The sequence below is a fragment of the Labeo rohita genome, chromosome 14, assembly GCF_022985175.1.
Source record: "Labeo rohita strain BAU-BD-2019 chromosome 14, IGBB_LRoh.1.0, whole genome shotgun sequence".
Taxonomy (NCBI): Eukaryota; Metazoa; Chordata; class Actinopteri; order Cypriniformes; family Cyprinidae; genus Labeo; species Labeo rohita.
In genome coordinates, this window is record NC_066882.1 from 7,635,301 (window position 1) to 7,655,350 (window position 20,050).

Here is a 20,050-nt window from a genome sequence, read left to right on the forward strand (position 1 = left end):
TAGCTTTGCTACAGATACCATGGTTAATCTATGTTAATTTGTGGTTAGCAGAGATTAACTATGGTAGCCATGGTTTTTGGTTTTATTTGTACTAAAACCATGGTTAATTTTTTGTAAGAGAGTTTTGGGATAAATTATCCAATTGATTTTCCACTTGTCCCTCCTTTCTAGCTAAAATATGGGTTCCAGTAATCATTTACATGGTCGTCATCGTTAACAATAACTGTACTTTTAAAGGATAAGTTAACTCCCAGAATGAAAATTTCCTGATAATTTACTCACCCCCATGTCATCCAAGATGTTCATGTCTTTCTTTCTTCAGTCGCAAAGAAATTAAGGTTTTTGAAGACAACGTTCCAGGATTTTTTCTCTGTATAGTGGGCTTCAATGGGGATCAACAGGTTGAAGGCCCAAATTGCAGTTTCAGTGCAGCTTCAAATCGCTCTACACGATCCCAGCTGAGGAATAAGGGTCTTATCTAGCAAACCGATGGGTCATTTTCTAAGAAAAATACAATATTACATACTTTTTTTTTTTTAACCACAGATGCTTATCTTGCACTAGCTCGACCTCACGCATTACGCAATCACGCACACGTGACGTAGGCAGACGTACGACCCAGTGTTTACAAAGTAAACGTGCAAAGATAGTCAAAAAAGGTTTAAAAAACCTGTGAGATTATATCCAAATTTACAACTCCACACACCGCGGTTCTTCAAAACAGTCCCTGGTGGTCTGTTGTCCGGTAGAGTTAGATCCAAACTTGATCAAACTCACCTGCCTGTAATTTTCTAGTAAACCTAAAGACTTTGTTCAGGTGAGTTTGATAAAGGTAAGATCTAAACTCTGTGTGACAATACACCTCCAGGGGGCATACTATTTTACCAGAATAGTTAACATAGGCCTAATTGGTTTCATAAAATTACAAGCTTCACATTTCTGCCTTTAAACATATTCCAAAATGTATTAAAGCTGGAATCTTTCAATGTAATGTCTTAAATCAGGGGTGCTCAACCCTGGTCCTGGAGATCGACTTTCTTGCTCCAACCCTGACCAAATACACCTGAACCAACTAATTAGTTGTTTTAACTATTAGTGTTTGATTAGGGTTGGAACTAAACTCCGCAGGAAAGTCGGTCTCCAGGAACAGGGTTGGGCACCCCTGTCTTAAATGATTGGTGATTTTCTCAAAGAAATGCAAATGGACATTTACCACTAGGTGGCATGATTGCACTAGTAGTTTCAGACGCCATTATTAAAAATGAATGCTAAGTTTGACATACTTAAAATGAAGGCCATTTAAAATTAGTGAATCACTTGCAAGCATAAGATTCATTTACCAAACCATTCATTTTCAGACTAAATAAAAACAAGACACACCAATGATATTGCATATCTTTATAGAAAAAATAAGCTTTCACATTTTCAAAACTTTTTTTGCTTGTTTTTTTCAAGATTTGTTGTTTTTTTTTTCTTTTGGTCAGTTTAAATTTTTATAATTCCTACATTTACGTGGTAAATAAACATTTTGGCAATAGCCATGCTCGTTCAGTCCCCTCACGCTGAGGCACAGTCCTTAACGTCTTCCAGCTGAGCTGGTGAAAACAGTCTGGAAGTCTCCACGTTTCAGGGATGTGGCAGACCGCCATTCGAGAACAAGCATTTAAGACAGTCCCGCTTAAGGTAGAATGGCCGTGCTGCAGTCCTACCCAAACGTCTCCTGACGTTCATTACCGTCGGGTGACGAACATCTTCCGTTCTCAGCCTGAATTAATGCAGTAGCATGGAGGCTTAGCTCTGAGTCCAGTTTAGCCATACTGATGAGCCGTGACTCATCAGTAGTCAAAAGGCACAGACTGCGGCTCCTGTACACATTTCTGCTGATTTACATACCTTGGTTTCTCAATCCAAACATTTCAGACAAGAGCAAAACAGACATCAACAACCCTCAAAATGACAAGACACATAAACAGGAACAGAAGTAATGCAATGTTTAAAAATAAACACACAAATCAACCATAGGTGTTGCCCAAGTCATTCTGCCAACTGTAATTAGGTACCAAAACTGATGAGAGTTTAACACAGTACAAGTTTTTGGCCTTGTCAACAAAACTGGACATTAAATATATTAATGGCATCAGAGGGGCTTTGCCTCCAAGCAGTTTGTAACAATGACAGCTGCCAGCTGCAACCACACTTGTAGGGTTTTGTGCAAAAGGTTCAGTGCAAAACCAAAAAAAAAAAAAAAAAAATTGCAATTTTGTGCAGGTCAGTTACCGGAAGGATAGCGACAGGCTGACCACAAATCTGCCAAAAGTCCTTCATTTGATCTAAACCAGCGTGTCGACATTAAAAATCACATTTTAAGCTTATTCTGAGCTCCTTCTCACACACAAGGTGACTTTTACATGGTAAAATAGTTTTTAAAAAAGTCCTAATTGTTGCTGATGCAAATATCTTCACTGGAGACGCCAGCACAACATTAACCTAAACGCTAAATGCTGGTCCTTTCAGAATCACTTCAGTAACTGTTTTCCAAATTAGCCAAAGTTCAAATACATACTGTGTTAATTTGGCCAGTTCGTATAGAGCAGGTAAAACTGACTGTCCGCCCTAAGAAACACTGAGAACACTACCACAAAGAAAAGTAGTTTAGCAAAAAGCGATTCCTTTAACTGCTCTGAACCCATCAAATTCAGATCTTCACATTGTAAAGCTGTTTAGATGCCTACTGAGATGAATCGGACTATAATTATGGATCCTATAAATGTACCCATTTTAATCGCTTGTAGCACCCACGCAGAGAAGAGAGCGTGTGGAAGATTTTGGAAAAAAACATCAATGCTAATCGATCTAAATGAGCGAAAACAGTACGTAGATGAGCCACAGCCGAAAGCTTATTGAGATAGATAGATACTGTCTTAAAAGTGCTAATTTAAAAAGAAAAAAAGTTACAGCCGTTGAACCTTCTCTTACCATTTTTGTTACATTTTGCTCTGGTCTCACTATTCCACATTCAAAAAATTAAATATCTGGAAGCCGTGTTTGTCCATTCACTCACTTTCTGTAAACAGTGACTTTAATTGGCTGTGACCTTTCCAGATTTTGATACCTTGGGAAATGGACAGTTGGACACTTTTTCCTCTCTTTCCACTCAGTTGAATAGCAAACAGCAAAAAAACAAACAAACAAACCAAACAAATGGGAGAATATTAATAACAACAAGTAAATAAAAATAATTGCACATTAACCATTTGGGATAAAGATACTAAAAAAGGTAGAAAAAGGAGGACAAATACAGAAACAAAATTGAGGAGTAGGAGAAACACATGCAAAATGACAGCAGGGGTGAGAGCGATTGCTTTGCACCTTTTTTTTTTCTTAAAGTTTCACCTTTGGCAAAGAAACGTTTCACAGCAGTACCTTGCGTCACACCAGTAAACTCAGAGACAACAAATACAGAGACGGAGAGACTAAGTCTCTGCTTGTATTTCTTTGCCTTGACTTTTGTTGTACCATGTCCCTCTGCGACGACGAACGCTCGTGTCCTACGCGATCATGTATTGAGTGATGGCTCTGAGAGCGTACAGCAGCTCGGCCTGCAGACGTGCCTCCATCACTAACAAATTTACATGAACCTAAAAGACAAAATGACAAAGATTTGTTTTAAAACATGTATGTTATATAATACAGCCATTTTAAGTATGTGGTACACTACCAGTCAAAAGTTTTTGGACAGTAAGATTTTTAATGTTTTTTAAAGAAGTCTCTTCTGCTCACCAAGCTTGCATTTAGTTGTATTGAAATATCTGAAAATATCTGAAATATTTTTACTATTTAAAATAATTGCTTTTTATTTTAATATATTTTAAAATGTAATTTATTCTTTGGATCAAAGCTGAATTTTCAGCATCATTATTCCAGTCTTCAGTGTCACATGATCCTTCAGAAATCATTCTAATAAGCTAATTTCAAGAGTCATTTTTTATTATTATTATCATCAATATTTAAAACAGTTGAAAACAAAAAAATAAGTTAAAAATAAAAAGTAACATTATACAGAATACCATTCAAAAGCTTGGAGTCAGTGTAATGTTTTTTTGAAAGAAATTATAAAAATTAATACTTTTATTTACCAAGGATGCTTTAAATTGATCAAAAGTGATAAAGATAATGTTACAAAAGATTTCTGTTTCAGATAAATGCTGTTCTTCTGAACTTTCTATTCATCAAAGAAACCTGAAAAAAAAAAAAAAAAAAAAAAAAAAAAAAAAAAAAAAATCTACTCGGCTGTTTTCAACACAATTACAATAATAAATGTTTTTTGAGCTCAGTATGATCAAACCTCTCCTAAAAAATTATATATGGATAATCAATTAAAACTAAGTTGCTTTAGTCGAGTAATTTTTGAAATTTTGCTAACATTAAAATTTCTCTTGCCAAAAAAAATATTAACTATCAATCAGGTGACAAAATGCTTTATTGTGTGCAACAGGTTTTTTAGTTCATGATGACAATTGAGAGAATTTGCAGATCAAATATGATACTAGGTTTTATAATCACCTTCTCTGAAGCTTTGATATGGGCCCAGGACAATGGGCATAGAGGGGTCTTGCTGGAGTCAGGATAGCAGGCCACAGCTTTAATATAAAGTTTCAGTCCACGCTCCAGTAACCGGTTGACTTCGCCATAGTCATAGTCATCGTATCTGAGGGCAAACGTGTCAGTGTTAGTGTTCATTTTTAGCTGATGAGTCGCAAGGTGTGAGTGTGGAGTTGAAAGCTTGCCATTAGATTTACTGCATGTTTCTTTTGCATGATGCAAACTAGTGCCAAAATGCAAAGTGTGAAAAGCCAAGGTACCTAATTCCATATATACAATGAATGTAATTCCAGATGGCGCGTTTGAGATCAGGGCTGTGTGGGAAAGGGAGGGAGGCCACATTGCGGAATCGCTCGTCTAACAAGTGCCCTATATCAGAATAGAGCCTGTTCACCAACGAGAAGCCGTGATCCTCCCACGAATAGTCCTGCACAGAAAGACAAATAAATCAAGCATTCATAACGCTACAATTCTACAGTATTTTAAAGACTGTTAAAAGTGCATAATCTCCGCATCAAACAGATTTGCCTAAATAAATGACCATTTCAAACTGGTTTCAACAAACACTTCCCCTTAGACAAACAGGTTTTAAGTGGAATGTTTTTATGTTTTCACATATAAACTACCATTCAGAAGTTTGGGGTTGGAGGTCTTTTATGCTCACCAAGGCTGCATTTATTTGATTTAAAAAAAAAAAGAAAAAAAGGTAGTAAAAACTGTGAAAAAATATTATAATTTAAAATAACTATTTTCTATTTGAATATATTGTAAAATGTAATTTATTCCTGTGATGAAATGCTGAATTTTCAGCATCATTATTCCAGTCTTCAGTGTTACATGATCCTTCAGAAATCATTCTAATATGCTGATTTGCAGCTTAAAAAAAAATGTAAAAAAATTATCAAGTTCGTTATTTTTTCAATAATTGAAAATTCAAAAGAACAGCATTTATTTGAAATTATTTTTGTAACAATATAAAAGCCTGTACTCTTAATTTTGGTCTGAATAAAAGTATTCATCTTTCTTTCTCTATAAGTTGGGATGAAACAAACTATTTTTAACTATAGGAGTTGTATACAACTCCCATTCAAATCAAATGTAGGAAGCCTACTTGAATGAAACTGCCATTTGAGAGAGCTCGTCAGCGACACAAACCTTCCATTTAAGGTTTCGAGAGTAACATTAAGTGCTGACAGTCTTGAGAAGGAAGGCCATGAGCTGTAATTCTGACCCTTAGTACCCTTTAATGCTACTACTTTTGGTAGGTGACACCCAATGCAAAGTCTCCGTCCCCACCTGCACCCGGAATACTTGGAAATGGTCCTCCTCCCGTCTGGCGAATTCCTGGTAGCCGAATTCTGGATCTGTGACGAAGCGGGAGGGGTCTGCGGAGAACATCGCCTCGTCCTCCTCCTCCACATCTAATATGGTGTTGCATTTGAGAAAGAGAAAAGCAGGTTACGAAAGAGGGTCCATGAGGGAGCGATATATACACAAGAAAAGGCCCTTGTGTAAAAATAACTCTCTAAACACTCATCCCAATCCAGAATTACACATCCTGTTTACAGCAGCATTGGGAAATATACACACATTGGTTGCATGACACACTTTAGGCTTTAGACTGATGAGCAACATATTACCTGCATGTGAGAGTGTCTGCGAATGGAGTCGGTCTGCTTTTCTTTCCTTAATCTCCTCCTGTGATTTTTGAATTTGTTCTCGAAGGTAAGCGACTTCACAGCTGGAGTCTAAGGACTGAAAAAAAGAGACAACAATGAAGGTTATAACTGACTTCACAATGTTTGCACACTGCTGTACTAGGGATGTCAGAAATATTGTTACTCAAATACCAAGCTGTTATTTCAGTTAAAAAACAAATTATGATAGCAGTTATTCTACAGTGCTGATAGCTTCATCTCAATTCCCAAGTATTCAAGGGATATCACCATGATCAAAGCCAGCCTATTACGAAAATTACGGAATAGCAGGAAGACCGTGCTTGTTATTTATGTCTTTATTTGGATAATTTACTTACCCCCATGTCATCCAAGATGTTCATGTCTTTCTTTCTTCAGTCAAAAAGAAATAAGGTTTTTGAGGAAAACATTCCAGGTTTTTTCCCCATATAGTGGACTTCAATGGGAGCCAATGGGTTGAAGGTCCAAATTGCAGTTTCAGTGCAGCTTCAAAGATCTCTACACAATCCCAAATTAGGAATAAGGGTCTTATCTAGTGAAATGATTGGTCATTTTCTAAAAAAAATACAAATGCATATACTTTTTAACCACAAATGCTCGTCTTGACTTCACACATTACATAATCATATACATACATTCACGCAAAGCTAGTTACTTGTCTGTGTATTTCAAAAAGGGTAAAAATCTCCATCTTATTTTCTTCTCCAACCTCAGAATCTTCCAACATCGTTGTTTTTAGGGCTGCTCTTGACTAAAGCTTTTCTGGTCGACTTTGTAGTCGTTCACTATAAGCTTTAGTCGAATATTAGTCATTCATTTATTAATAAACCATATAAATCATTATAATGAGCCTTAAATTGCCTACAGTGAGCCTTTAATTGCAGTGCACCAGCAGACTGTAATGATTATGAATCATAGAAAAACAGCAAGAAGACTGCATTAACATTGAAAACACTGACTCGTCATCTCCACAGTAGTGGATGCGCGTGTATGCATGTTTCATACGGATTACATAATCTGAGAACATTTGTTTTCCATTTGAATTGGTTGAAAGTAGACTTCACTCTCTATAGATATATTTTTCATGTCTGTAAGGCAAGTATACATGGAGTTTTGAAGTTTCACGCTCAAGTTCAAAGAGACTGAGACGGCAGAAAGCGCATCCTGTTTGCTTTCATTATTCTACAAAAGCACAAGGTTTCGTTGTTATTGTGAGTGCACACAAATAAATGTCTTTACAGATTCAAAATATGCATTACTTTAGTCTGTATGACCAAAAATGACAGTATTTTAAGAGCAAGTGAACACACCGGCGCTTCCATCTGTCATGCAGTGAGCAAGCTACTATTCAGCTTCCACACTCCGCACAGACACTTTACTAGCACACATTTTTCTACGTTAACATTAGATTAGATTAGAGCAGCCATTTAAAGTTGCTACATACATGTTTCAGATGAAAAGCCATATTTGAGGTCAATGAGTGACAGGTGAGCGTTTGGATGTCCTGTCTGATGTTACTATATTACCACATAGACTGTCTGATAATAATCTGTTTATCACGGATTGCGAGACTTCGCCACTTCCTGTGAATTTTTTTTTCTGCAACTAAGCGACTAATAAAATTTTGGTTGACCAAGCCTCTTCTCATCGACTTACGGTTAGGTGACTATTGGGGGGCAGCCCTAGTTGTTTTAGGTTTTTTTTTTATAAAGGGCGTTTAACTTTGTAAACACTGGGTCGGTACTTCCGCCTACGTCACGTGACCTTTCTAACATGGCTACGTAACGCCTGAAGTCAAGCTAGTGGAAAACGAGCACTTTTGATTAAAAAGTATACTAATTTTTATTTTTTTAAGAAAACGGCTGATCGTTTCACTAGATTAGACCCTTATCCCTCGGCTGGGATTGTGTAGAACCCTTTGTAGCTGTGTTGAACCTACAATTTGGACCTTTAACCCGTTGGGCACCATTAAAGTCCACTACATGGAGAAAAATCCTGGCATGTTTTCCCTCAAAAACCTTAATTTCTTTTACAACTAAAGAAAGAAAGACATGAACATCTTGGATGACATGGGGGTGAGTAAATTATCAGGAATTTTTTATTCCAGAAGTTAATTTTATCCTTTAAACACTTCCCATTTCTTTGCTCAAATAAACCTAATTCCAAATCAAAACTTCCTTTAACAACCGAAACTATTGTGAATTCTCATCCATACCCTTCGTCGTGGCGCCTTCTCTGTGGGTCCAGCAGGAGGTGGCAATAAGGCCGTGTTGCCATTGGCAGCATCACAGAGACAGTAGCCAGGGGGCGTGCCGTGATGCACTCTGGGAGTGGGAATGGAGTCTGAGTCCGAACCAGAACCGAAAACAAAACTGCAAAGGGAGTGACAGTGGGCCAGCAGAACCACGGCCTGAACAAGCTCAGCCAGAGACCAGCACTGCTCTCCCGTCTTCAGCAGAGCCTGAATATGCGAGCGTGCCGTGAGCCAAGGCTGATGGGCCAGGACCTTGTTGATGTGATCGAGGTGCCGTAGACGAGGGGGTGCGGCCTCCAACCCCTGAAGCCATAACGGGTCTCCGTCCACACGCAGAAACTGAGCTGAGTGCAGAGACACCAGGTACCTACAGTGATGCCGTGCCGCAGCCTAAAAAACACAAATACATTTATCAGTTAACCTGAAATATTATTTGAGATACTGATTGACTGTAATGCATGTTTAAGCTTGCTCATACCATGATGGCAATGTAGTGGCGGTAGTGCAGGGGCAACGGGCCATCCATATAGAGGATGTAGTGCTGTGTGCGCAGGAAGCTCTCCAGATACTGTGGGTGAGAGGCCATCTGCTGAGACACCGAGTCCAGGCGCCCCCTGTTGGCCAGAGCCTTCATACACAAGAGAGAGGCACGGTCTTTCTCAGAGTTCACCATCACCTGCCAAAAAGAATAAAACACAGCAGTGAGAAACTGACAAACAAAAGGGAGATTCAGTGCATTTAGTGAATAAAAAAAAAAAAATACCCATTCAGTATGCGTTTTTTTTTAGGTTGATCTTAAAGGAATTGCCTTAAAACACCATTCACTGGTGTTTACCGCATTCCTCAAATAGTTCCCAGCATAAAAAAGAAGTAAAGGAACAGTAGCAAACAAACACAGCGTCTGCCACGGGTCCTGCGGGTATTGAGGTACAGTAATAGACATTCCACACTAACAGTGACCCATTGCTGTTTTGGCCAGACCAGACAGACGTCTGTCGACCTCAATCTCCCACTTTCACACCGCAAGATGCTTAAAATACATACAGATTATAAAAACAGCAACGGACACCATACCCATGTATAATCACAGGCACAACTTGGGAGTTGTGCTTCAATCATCTGTATTTAGCATAGGAGAGTATTTTAGACAATTTGAGGAAAGGAAATCAATGTGAAAATGGCAAATATGACATCCTGGTGTCCTTGCTTGACTGGTTTTGAGGAGATCTGCTGATTCATGTCTTTGTGTTTTTAAATGCTGACTGTGAAGGCCAACCGAGGCCTTGTGCCTGCGCCTTTGGCCTGCTTTGTGTCTGACTGTGGGATTATGGAAATCCTGCCCACTCCCCTCCTGTTTGAGCTCCTCACAGAGAGAGTGAGCAGCAGAAGAAATGGGAGATTGGAAAGTAGTGAGAAAACAACTGAAGCAAACAGAAGCAGAGCAAAAAAAAAAAAAAATCGTCAGTGCATAAGATTCTAGACAAAGAATGTTTTCATAATTGTGCACCAAGCTGAAGTTGCATTATCCGTTTTGAAACTACTTAGTTATTTCACAATTCCACACAGAAATACGTCATGTTTTGCTAGTTTGACACATTTTGAATGCCATTTTAAAGGTTCAAAAGTACATTTTGACATAATAATGGTACATTTTTGATTAACTAACAGCAATTAAACTACAATGGGTCTAGGCTACTGCCGTGCAATATAGGCAAAATTGTATCACAATATTATTTCCATATCATTCAATATTTTTTAACCACAATATTTATTTATTATTAATGTGGAAGGAAGTGCTTTCCTCATGTACAGTTGAAACCAGAAGTTAACATACACCAAATGTTCATTATTTTACCAAAATAAGAGGGATCATACAAAATGCATGTTATTTTTTTATTTAGTACTGACCTGTTCAAAAGTTTACATACACTTGATTTCCAATACTGTGTTGTTACCTAAATGATCCACAGCTGTGTTTTTTTTGTTTAGTGATAGTTGTTCATGAGTCCCTTGTTTGTCCTGAACAGTTAAACCGATGAAAAATCCTTCAGGTCCCACAACTTTTTGTGTATTTTTTGACAGCATTTGTGTGTATTTGAACCCTTTTCAATAATGACTGTATGATTTTGAGATCCATCTTTTCACACTGACGACAACTGAGGGACTCGTATGCACCTATTACAGAAGGTTCAAACACTCACTGATGCTTCAGAAGGAAAAACGATGCAATAATGACAAGGGGTGTAAACTTTTAAACAGAATGAAGATGTGTACATTTTTGGCTATATATACACTTTTTCTCATTTAGTACTGCCCTTCAGAAGTTACAGAAAATACTTGCATGTTTCCCAGAAGACAAAATAAGTTAAATTTACCCTGACCTTACTTCCTAAATTTTGTGTCTAATTATTTTCTATTATTTTATATGATTACTTGCAGTTCTTTTTTAAACTACATTTTAAAAGTTTGGGGTCGGTAAGATTTCAATATTTTTGAAAGACATTATGCTCATCAAGTCTGCATTCATTTGATAAAAATATAAGTAAATTTCATGGACATTTTAAGTACATTTCACTATATAATAGTAATGCATTGGAGAACTTCTAAATATTGAGAAAAATCACCTTTAAAGTGGTCCAAATGAAGTTCTTCGCAATGCATACTACTAATCAATAATTAAGTTGATATATTTACAGTAGGGAATTTACAAAATGTCTTAGTGGAACATGACCTTTAATTAAAAGAGAACTCCACTTCCAGAACAACAATTTACAAATAATTTACTCACCGCCTTGTCATCCAAGATGTTCATGTCTTTCTGTCTTCAGTCGTAAAGAAATTATGGTTTAAAAAGTTTTTTAAAAAGTAAAGTTATTTAAAAAGTAAACAAACTATTTTCAGAAAAAAAAAAGACAGATCATTTCACTAGATAAGACCCTTCTTCCTCAGCTGGGATCATTTCGAGCCTCTTGAAGCTGCATTTAAACTACATTTTGGAAGTTCAAAATCGGGGCACCAATGAAGTCCATTATATGGAGAAAAATCCTGAAATGCTTTCCTCAAAAACCATAATTTCTTCACGAGGGGGGGTGAGTAAATTATTTGTAAATTGTTGTTCCGGAAGTGGAGTTCTCCTTTAATTAAAGGTCATGTTCCACTAAGACATTTTGTAAATTCCCTACTATAAATATATCAAAACTTAATTATTGATTAGTAGTATGCATTGCTTCATAGCCCTAGTCTAGGTTCTCAGATCGGTCACAGTCTTTGACTGTGAGAGGGTGGCCTCCATACTTCCTTCGAGTAAACTGCTGCTCCGCGGATCTGTATGGAATTAGTCATGGCAATGAGGAGGTCGGTTACACTTTCTGGGGGGAGGATGAGCTCTGACTGAATGCAAACATGAACGTGGTCACGTATTGACTGAAATCTTTTTACATAGTTACGGGAGACAACTGAGAGCCGTGGCCAAAACAGCTCTGGGCCATAACTCTTCCTGACAGTACTGAAGATTTACACCGATAGCACGACATGTACTGTGCCTATAATCCCTTTGAGTCACTATTTACATTGTGTCTACCAAACACCACTTAAAATCACTGATAATGTTAACTTCAATGCTGAATGTTGGGGACAATATGTGGGTAATAAATTACACCCAGTGCCTATGCACTGGTAGTCCAGTCCCAGCTTTTCATACAGTGCTTGACAGGAAGGAGAGCGTTATAAATAGATCTAGAAGACAGCTGAGATAGCACATGCATAGATAAGAAAAAACGCCATTCCTTTGCAAACGACACCACGAAATAACAAAGATGACTGTGTTTTACTTATGCGGGAAGTCACCAACATTTCTCCAGACAGGTTCATCAAGTCAATGCTCATGAAAGGGTACGAGCTTAAACACTAGACTAAACCGTCAGTCAATATTTGCTTCTTAACATGCATTTCCAACGTTCTGAATTGAGGTGCAAACAGCGGTTTGTCTTCTACTGGAAAATGTGTCAGCCTAACCTATGTTTACTGAGGTATTTAAATGCCTGAAACTTCCTAACATTTAATAAAAAGTCATTTAAAAATATATATATACTATGGTTGATGATGACTCATTTTGAGAGGCAACTTGATAAAAAAAAAAAATAAAAAAAAAAAAATAAGAATCAAAGACACTCTTCTATCAAGGAAAAAAAATCTGTGTCAAGGCGGCGCTGAAAGCTGCGATATGTTTCTGCCCGAGATACAGGTGTCTTGTCATTCAACAGAGTCGAGGCTTGCGAAACATGTGCAAGCAAAGCATGCCATGCAAAGCAGCATGGACTAACATTACAGTTACCTAGAAAGCCTGGCATTATGATACTCCAGATCAAATGCCTATCAAGATCTATTTTTGCATAACTCTACTAGCTACACTCTAAAAAAAGGCTGGGTTAAATGTTTAACCCAACCACTGAGTAGTTTAATTTAACTCAACTCTTGCTTAAAATTAACCCAAAATGGGTTGGAAATTAATATGTTCCATAAATGAACAGTCATTAATAAGCTGCATAAATAACAATTAAATAACATTTTGAAAATTGCTTATTAATAAATGTTCACCTTTTGATTTTAGCTAATGCTTCTAGTAATTATGTGTCTTCATTTTTAATTTACAACCTATTTTGGCTTCATCTTAAGCCAGCCATATAGTAATTTTTAAACAATACTTTAGTTAAATAAAACTACCCAGAAAGCTGGGTTAAACATTTAACCCAATGTCTGGGTCAAAACAACCCAGTCACTGGGTTTGTCCTTATTGTACCCAGCATTTTTAGTGTAATATATGAACTTTAAAAAGTTATTTTGTCATCAACACTGGAGTCTAATAGCCCGTCCCCGTGTGTTACATAAAGAAAAGCTGCAACAGCTAAGTGCATGAAATGTTCAACATTCCATACTTCATTTTTTTGGTAATTATGTGCATCATTTAGGTATTTTATGTACACTTTTTCTTTCTGGAATTTCCAGTGTTAACATACTACTGTAATAAAGGATTTTTCAAATAAAACAAAGATTACTGAGATTACAAGAAAATACTATTTCAGGCTTTCTACTTTAAAATTTCATGTTTAACTCTATGCATTACTTGCCTCTTCTTTGGTACTGTCTGTAAAACTTACTAACGGTATCCAAGTGTATATACACACACACACACACACACACAATACCAGTCCAATGTTTTTGAACAGTAAGGTTTTTAATGTTTTTTTAAAGAAGTCTCTTCTGCTCACTAAGCTTGCATTTATTTGATCTAAAGTACAACAAAAACACTAACATTTTGAATTTTTTTTACTATTTAAAATAACTGTTTTCTATTTGAATATATTTTAAAATGTAATTTATTTCTATGATTTCAAAGCTTCTTTTTATGCATTATTACTCAAGTCACATGCTCCTTTAGAAATCATAATCTGATTTGCTGTTTAAAAAAAAACATTATTAACGTTATTATTATCATCATTATTATTATCATTATTTTTTGAAAACATAGCTGAGTATAATTTTTTTCAGGTTTCTTTTAACAGAAAGTTCAGATAAACAGCATTCATCTGAAATAGAAATCTTCTGTAACATTTTAAATGTCTTTATCAGCACTTTTAATCAACTTTTTAAGCATCCTTGCTAACGTTCTTATAAAGTTTCTATAATATCTTTCCAAAAAAATGTTTTAAATATTGCTAATAATAATAATAATAATAATAATAATAATAATAATAATAATAATAGAAAATCAGCATATTAGAATGATTTCTGAAGGATCATGTGACACTGAAGACTGAAATAATGATACTAAAAATTTAGCTTTGATAACAGGAATAAATTACATTTTAAAATATATTCAAATAGAAATCTTTGTACTTTAAAGAGTACAAATATTTCAAAATTTTATAGTTTTTTCTGTACTTTGGATCAAATAAATGCAGGCTTGGGGAGCAAAAGAGACTTCTTTTTTTAAAAAAAAAAAAAAACATTAAAAATCTTACTGTTCAAAAACTTTTGACTGGTAGTGGTGCATTAGTACATGAATTGGGATGCAACTACTGTTTAGATGCCATAAACATAAGCAAGCTCTGAGAATATAGAAGTGAAAACACGAGAGCCATATTAGCAATAAAGCACAAGCCACAAAGGAACAAACAGTTAAACAAGACTAAGATGTTGAGGTCAGCCTCATACAACAGTTCAAACAGTACTCTCCAGTGGGACGCCAGTACAAGTGCACTTTCCCTGGTAAACAGATCACATGTCTCAGAGCCCAAAACTCCTCAGCGGTGACCCAGAAAAACAGGCAACAGCAAATACAGATATATTCAACATGCTATCATGGTTCGATACAGTGTTCATTTCATATCGGCAGCCGCAGCAAATCGCAAGGGGGAGTCTGTATCCCTGGAACGAGACAAAACAACTTGCAATTAACTACTAATGAAACTTCAGAGGGAAATTAGAGACTAATGCAAGTCATATGAGAGGCTGAGAGATGCTCACACACCCACACAGGAGCGGTTCGATGAAACGCTGCAGCAGATGCTGTCAACCGACTTTTTCGTATGTATACCAAGCTGCAATGGTGGTTAAATGTGTCAGATAGGGTATAAAGTTCATAAATAACAGTATAAGGTTATTTTGAAACCTGGGGCGATTTTTTTTGTCAATACAGGATGCCTCATCAGCACCGGCAACATGCACCGACATGTCTTTACCAACAGTCAACACGAAACAGGAAGTCAGTCTCATATCCTCTTGGCGAGTCCCTCAAATTCAGCTGAAATCTTGTTTATTGGGTAAAGGTGCCACTTTCGGCAATCGTAATTCCTGTTTCCGTGAACAATGAAAGCAAACATGGCCTTTACATAATAATTTGGTTATTTCTTTGATTAGAACATGCTAAAGTAGCATCTGTGTGAGATATTGGAGACACAAAAAAAAAAAAAAAAAAAAAAAAAAGTGCAAGATCACTCCATGAACAAACAAAACAGCGTTCAGATTTGAATATATTTGCATGAACTCTTGCGTTGAGATTTGAATGCGTTCATGTGTTTATTCTGTCTGGTCAAACACAAAAAAAAAAAAAAAAAAAAAAAAAAAATCGGTAAGTTAAAGGCCTTAAAGCGATAGTTCACCCAAAAATTTAATTCTGTCAACATTTTCTCACCCTAAGTTCATTCCAAACCCAAAATATCACATTTTGTGTTTTGCAGAAGAACGCAAGTCATACAGGTATTAATTACATTAATAAATTACTCCAAAAATGTTCTTTTTGAATGAACGATCCCTTTAATTGTGCGACATATCACCACTTAAATAAAACAGATGAACATAAGCCCACTGCTTATCTTTTTGTCATTTGAGGACGGTCTAAACATGAGGCTCTAAATGACAGGGGGCTTCAGTTCAGGGCCCGAGTCCAGAATAAGAGCAAGATGCGATATTCAATCTGCATTCTCAGAAGGCCTGGAGAGCTCAGTCCTTGACATGCGCAAATGTCCCAACTGCTGTTGCACAAACCCCATCTTTCTCGCTCTCTACAAAGGAAACACTATTTTGGCTTGCCAACCTGGAAGCCAGGATGAACAAAACAGCCAGCTGCACCTCACTGGGGGTTGGACTGAAATAAGGCCGGCAGCAAACACACACAGAGACACACAGAGACACACACAAACAGACAAACAAGGCAAGCCGCATATGGATGCAGACAGGCGACCAGCAAGATTGACATTTACATAAGCAGACAGTGTGACATACATTCAGCAGCTTGCATATGACGGACGGTGAGATGAAGACAGATTATTGATGAATCACATTTCCGCTTGGAAAGTCCAAGTTTGCTGGTGAAATCAGTTATTTTGCCATCTTTCTGTTTTGTGGTCTTCATATCCAGAAGTGAATCATGGTCAGCTATGCTATATGTCAGCTATATCTATATGTGCGTGTCATAAGCTAAATAATGGATCGCTGTTGCATTACGTTTTTAAACTAGTGTTCTAATAAAAGCAGCACAGTCAATGCTCTCTATGTCAATTATAATACTTCTTACCTACAGACATTTTTCCGAAGAGTATCTTTTACAGATGAACTAGTGGTTAGTTGAGGAAAAAGAGAACGAGTTTGTAATATTAACAATCCAAGTACAAGCCTGGGGGATTTTTATGGCCTGGCAAATGAGAGCATATTTCTGAGAAATGTTTAAATGACACATTCCTCTATTGTTCTCCTGTATGCGGAGCAGCGCCGTCTCAACAGCGGCCCCCTCAGGTTAGAGGAGGTACTGCAGGCGAATGGGAGAAAAACAACTTTGATTGGCAGTACATCAGCATCACATCATACAAATGGAAGAAAGACAAAACACTCACACAATAAGATTAAAAACTCAAGCATGAACAAATGTTAATAAACGTCACATTTTCCCTTAGAGTCTTGCAGAGTGTCGTGTCACGGCTTATGACTGAAACTACAAAGGGCTTTGTGTTCGCGACATGAACTGCGAAAAAATTACACTACGATATTTTCATTTTTACAAAAGCTTATACGCAATCATTTGATAAAAGAATGTACTTCAAGATAAAAATAGAAATATAACGAGTTGAAATGAATGTTCCTGTCGATACGACCTGAAGATACTAAATCAGTTCGTGTATAAAACAGGAGATTCATCTTACAAACAACTCAACAAAGAGCTCAGACGTGATTGAGAGTGTCAAACCTAAAAACTTCAACATGCCAACATCGATAAAAAGGCTTATTTTCATGTAGGTTGAAATCATTAACCCATAACCATGGTTTAATCTGCACCAACAGCTCTTAAGATTTCAGCCTGCAGTCGTAATACTTGAGATATTTAATATCGGGTTTTTCAAATGCACATTTTTATGATTAGTCAACGCAATAGTTGCAATATGAAACAATGGCTATATAAACCCAATTTAAGTATGAACTAAGCATATGCACAAAGAGGCTTACATAGCTTACTTACTCTTTGTCATGAATGCAATGGATTTGCACAGCTTTTAGTTCCATAAAATACAAAACAAAATGTCATAGGATTACTACTGTCTTATTATGATCTGTCTTTATTATATCTATTGTTGAACGACAGATATATTGAAGCACAAACGTTGTTAAATCCAAGTAAAATTAACTGTAAGATTGCAGATTTACATAGTGAAAACATTCGTCTAGTCAAAAAATTAAGTTTATTTTAGGAACAATAAATAATTGACAACGGTTTGGCGTTTAAAAGCCGAAACCGTTGAAAAGTGGACTAACAATACAACCGACAAATCTAAAACGAACTGATTCTGCACATAAACCAATCAATCAATCGTGTTTGAAAATAACGGATATTACTTATGTCGACGAGTCTTTCATTTCAAAAAAGGACTTTTGAATATGTATTCAAAATAGTGACAAATTTGAGAAGTGTTTTAACCTGAATGAATGAACGACATTACAGAGTCGATGCTTTAGATGAGTGGATGAACTGTCAACTTTGAAACTTCCCAGCAAGAGTCGAGATAAAGCTACGGTTTACGGTTATTATCTTCACTTCAGTCGTCTACGTTAACGTACCTGATTTTGAACAAACTGGCACTGGGTTCCAAAGCGATAATCCATGTTTTTCGTGCAGATGATCATTTTCCTTCCTGTAAGTGCATGAATGCGGCTCCTCTGGCTTTCTTGGTTCTTCTTACCGACTCGCTAACAAAGGCCAAGCCGCTATGAGATCTACATGTCCGGACATACAGCTGCAGTGTCACTGGGCGAAAAAACTATTGACTGACACTTCCACACTGATAGCGTCCAATCAGAACGCTATGGGGGCGGGTCTAAGAGAGGAGCGCAGACCAATCAATTTTTAGTGCTGCGACGGCCAATGAGCGCTGTCATGTGGTGGAAAAGTACCTGTCTGTTAAGTACGTTAAGCCCGCCCACTTTCATGACGCAACACAACCTGACAACTGCACTGTCTGAGGATAACTTATAGCTTGTTTTGAATGAATTATTTGGACGTTATTGCACCCGACCAAAAATTGTGATAGACGTTCAGATGAACAACAAATAAAGTGTTTGAAACTCATTTGAAGCTTTATATTCTGTACTGTGGTAATCTAAGCACTATTTTAAAGAACCTTAAAGAAACAGTCCACCCCAAAATGGAAATACTGTCATTAATTACTCACACTTATGTCGTTCCAACCCCGTAAGACCTTTGTTCCTCTTCGGAACACAAATTAAGATAATTAAAAGATATTTCAGATGAAATCCAAAAGCTTTCTGACCCTCTATAGGCAGCAATGGGTCCTACCACGTTCAAGGCCAAAAAAAGGTACCTAGAACATTGTCAAAATAGTAGCCTAGATGTGACATCAGTGGTTTAACCATAAAAAAATACAGTTCTTAAAAAGCTTCTTAAAAAAGAAGCTATGAGAATACTTTTTGTGCTCAAAAAAACAACTGCATTCAACAGTTCTTCTGAAGGGTCAAAGAGCTTTTGAATTTCATCAAAATATCTTAACTTGTGTTCCGAAGACAAACAAAGGTCTTACGGGTTTAGAATGACATGAGAGTGAGTAATTAATGACAGAATTTTCATTTTTGTGTAAACTATCCCATTAAAGAGTTTTATCTTAGTGATTGGGGGACAAATCACCTTTGTCTCAGTATGCATACTATCTAGTATTCGAGAATAGGCTACTAATTAGGGTTGATATGCAAATCATGTTTTTTTATACAACAGAAATCATTCTTGGTCTCAGCTAAAGGCCTAGTATTTTTTTTCCTCAACTGAAATACGCTTGAGCAATGCGTTTGGAAAATTGCACAATAATGCACAAAGAGACAATTCTAGGAGCTAGTGAATATAGCAGGCCCATTGCTTAAAATCATGGGGCTTAGGACAAACTTTTATGGGTGTAGCCCTGTCCCCTGTGCCAGTGTGAGTAGGCTATATTGTACAGGACCTTTTGAGCTTCCAGGACAATGTTCCCGCTTGTTCCCTTCCTGACAACAGCTGTACCCTCCGTAAATATACCAGGATTTAAAAAAACACTGCTTTTAACTGAATTTTGTCATAAATCCCTACATGAACAGCTACATTTTACATTCTTCCTCAGATCTACTCATCAAATATTTTATTGGCTAATAGGTAAAATATTAATTAAAACCATATTTGGATCATCCTTTACACCATTTATAGTTCTATTCTAAAAGTTCACAGTTCTATGTAACTCAGGAAACATACATATTCATATGCCTAGAGCCTTACAGAAAAAACATGGCATTTCTGAAGCATGAGTTGTGGATATCAAGATCAATAGGATGATGTAACCTTTTAATATTTTCTGATATACTCACATTTCATTTAAAGATGATTTAGAGCAAACACTACCATATAACACAATAACTGAGGCTGTTTAAGGGAAGGTGAGTCAGCTTTTTCATATGCTTTATTATAGAGCAT

At 36.7% G+C, this 20,050-nt stretch overlaps 1 protein-coding gene across 1 annotated transcript; it reads right to left on the minus strand.

Annotated features, from left to right (window-relative positions):
- Positions 1 to 1,383: 1,383 nt before the first annotated feature.
- Positions 1,384 to 18,345, minus strand: sesn4 (sestrin 4). Its single transcript, XM_051127963.1, has 8 exons — positions 18,160 to 18,345; positions 9,032 to 9,229; positions 8,515 to 8,943; positions 6,243 to 6,357; positions 5,899 to 6,023; positions 4,863 to 5,029; positions 4,564 to 4,708; positions 1,384 to 3,638 (listed from the first exon to the last, which is right to left on the minus strand). Exons 1-8 carry the CDS (start codon positions 18,223 to 18,225, stop codon positions 3,549 to 3,551), a joined length of 1,335 nt encoding a protein of 444 aa, XP_050983920.1. The 5' UTR covers positions 18,226 to 18,345; the 3' UTR covers positions 1,384 to 3,548.
- Positions 18,346 to 20,050: the final 1,705 nt, after the last annotated feature.

Excerpts from the sequence above, each read along its gene's own strand:
- sesn4 (XM_051127963.1), bottom strand. The coding sequence starts at position 18,225 with ATGATCATCTGCACGAAAAACATGGATTATCGCTTTGGAACCCAGTGC. Across the intron at positions 5,030-5,898 it reads TCCAAGTATTCCGGGTGCAG|GACTATTCGTGGGAGGATCA; the intron begins GTGGGGACGGAG and ends CTTTCTGTGCAG. Across the intron at positions 4,709-4,862 it reads CATTGTATATATGGAATTAG|ATACGATGACTATGACTATG; the intron begins GTACCTTGGCTT and ends GTTTGCCCTCAG.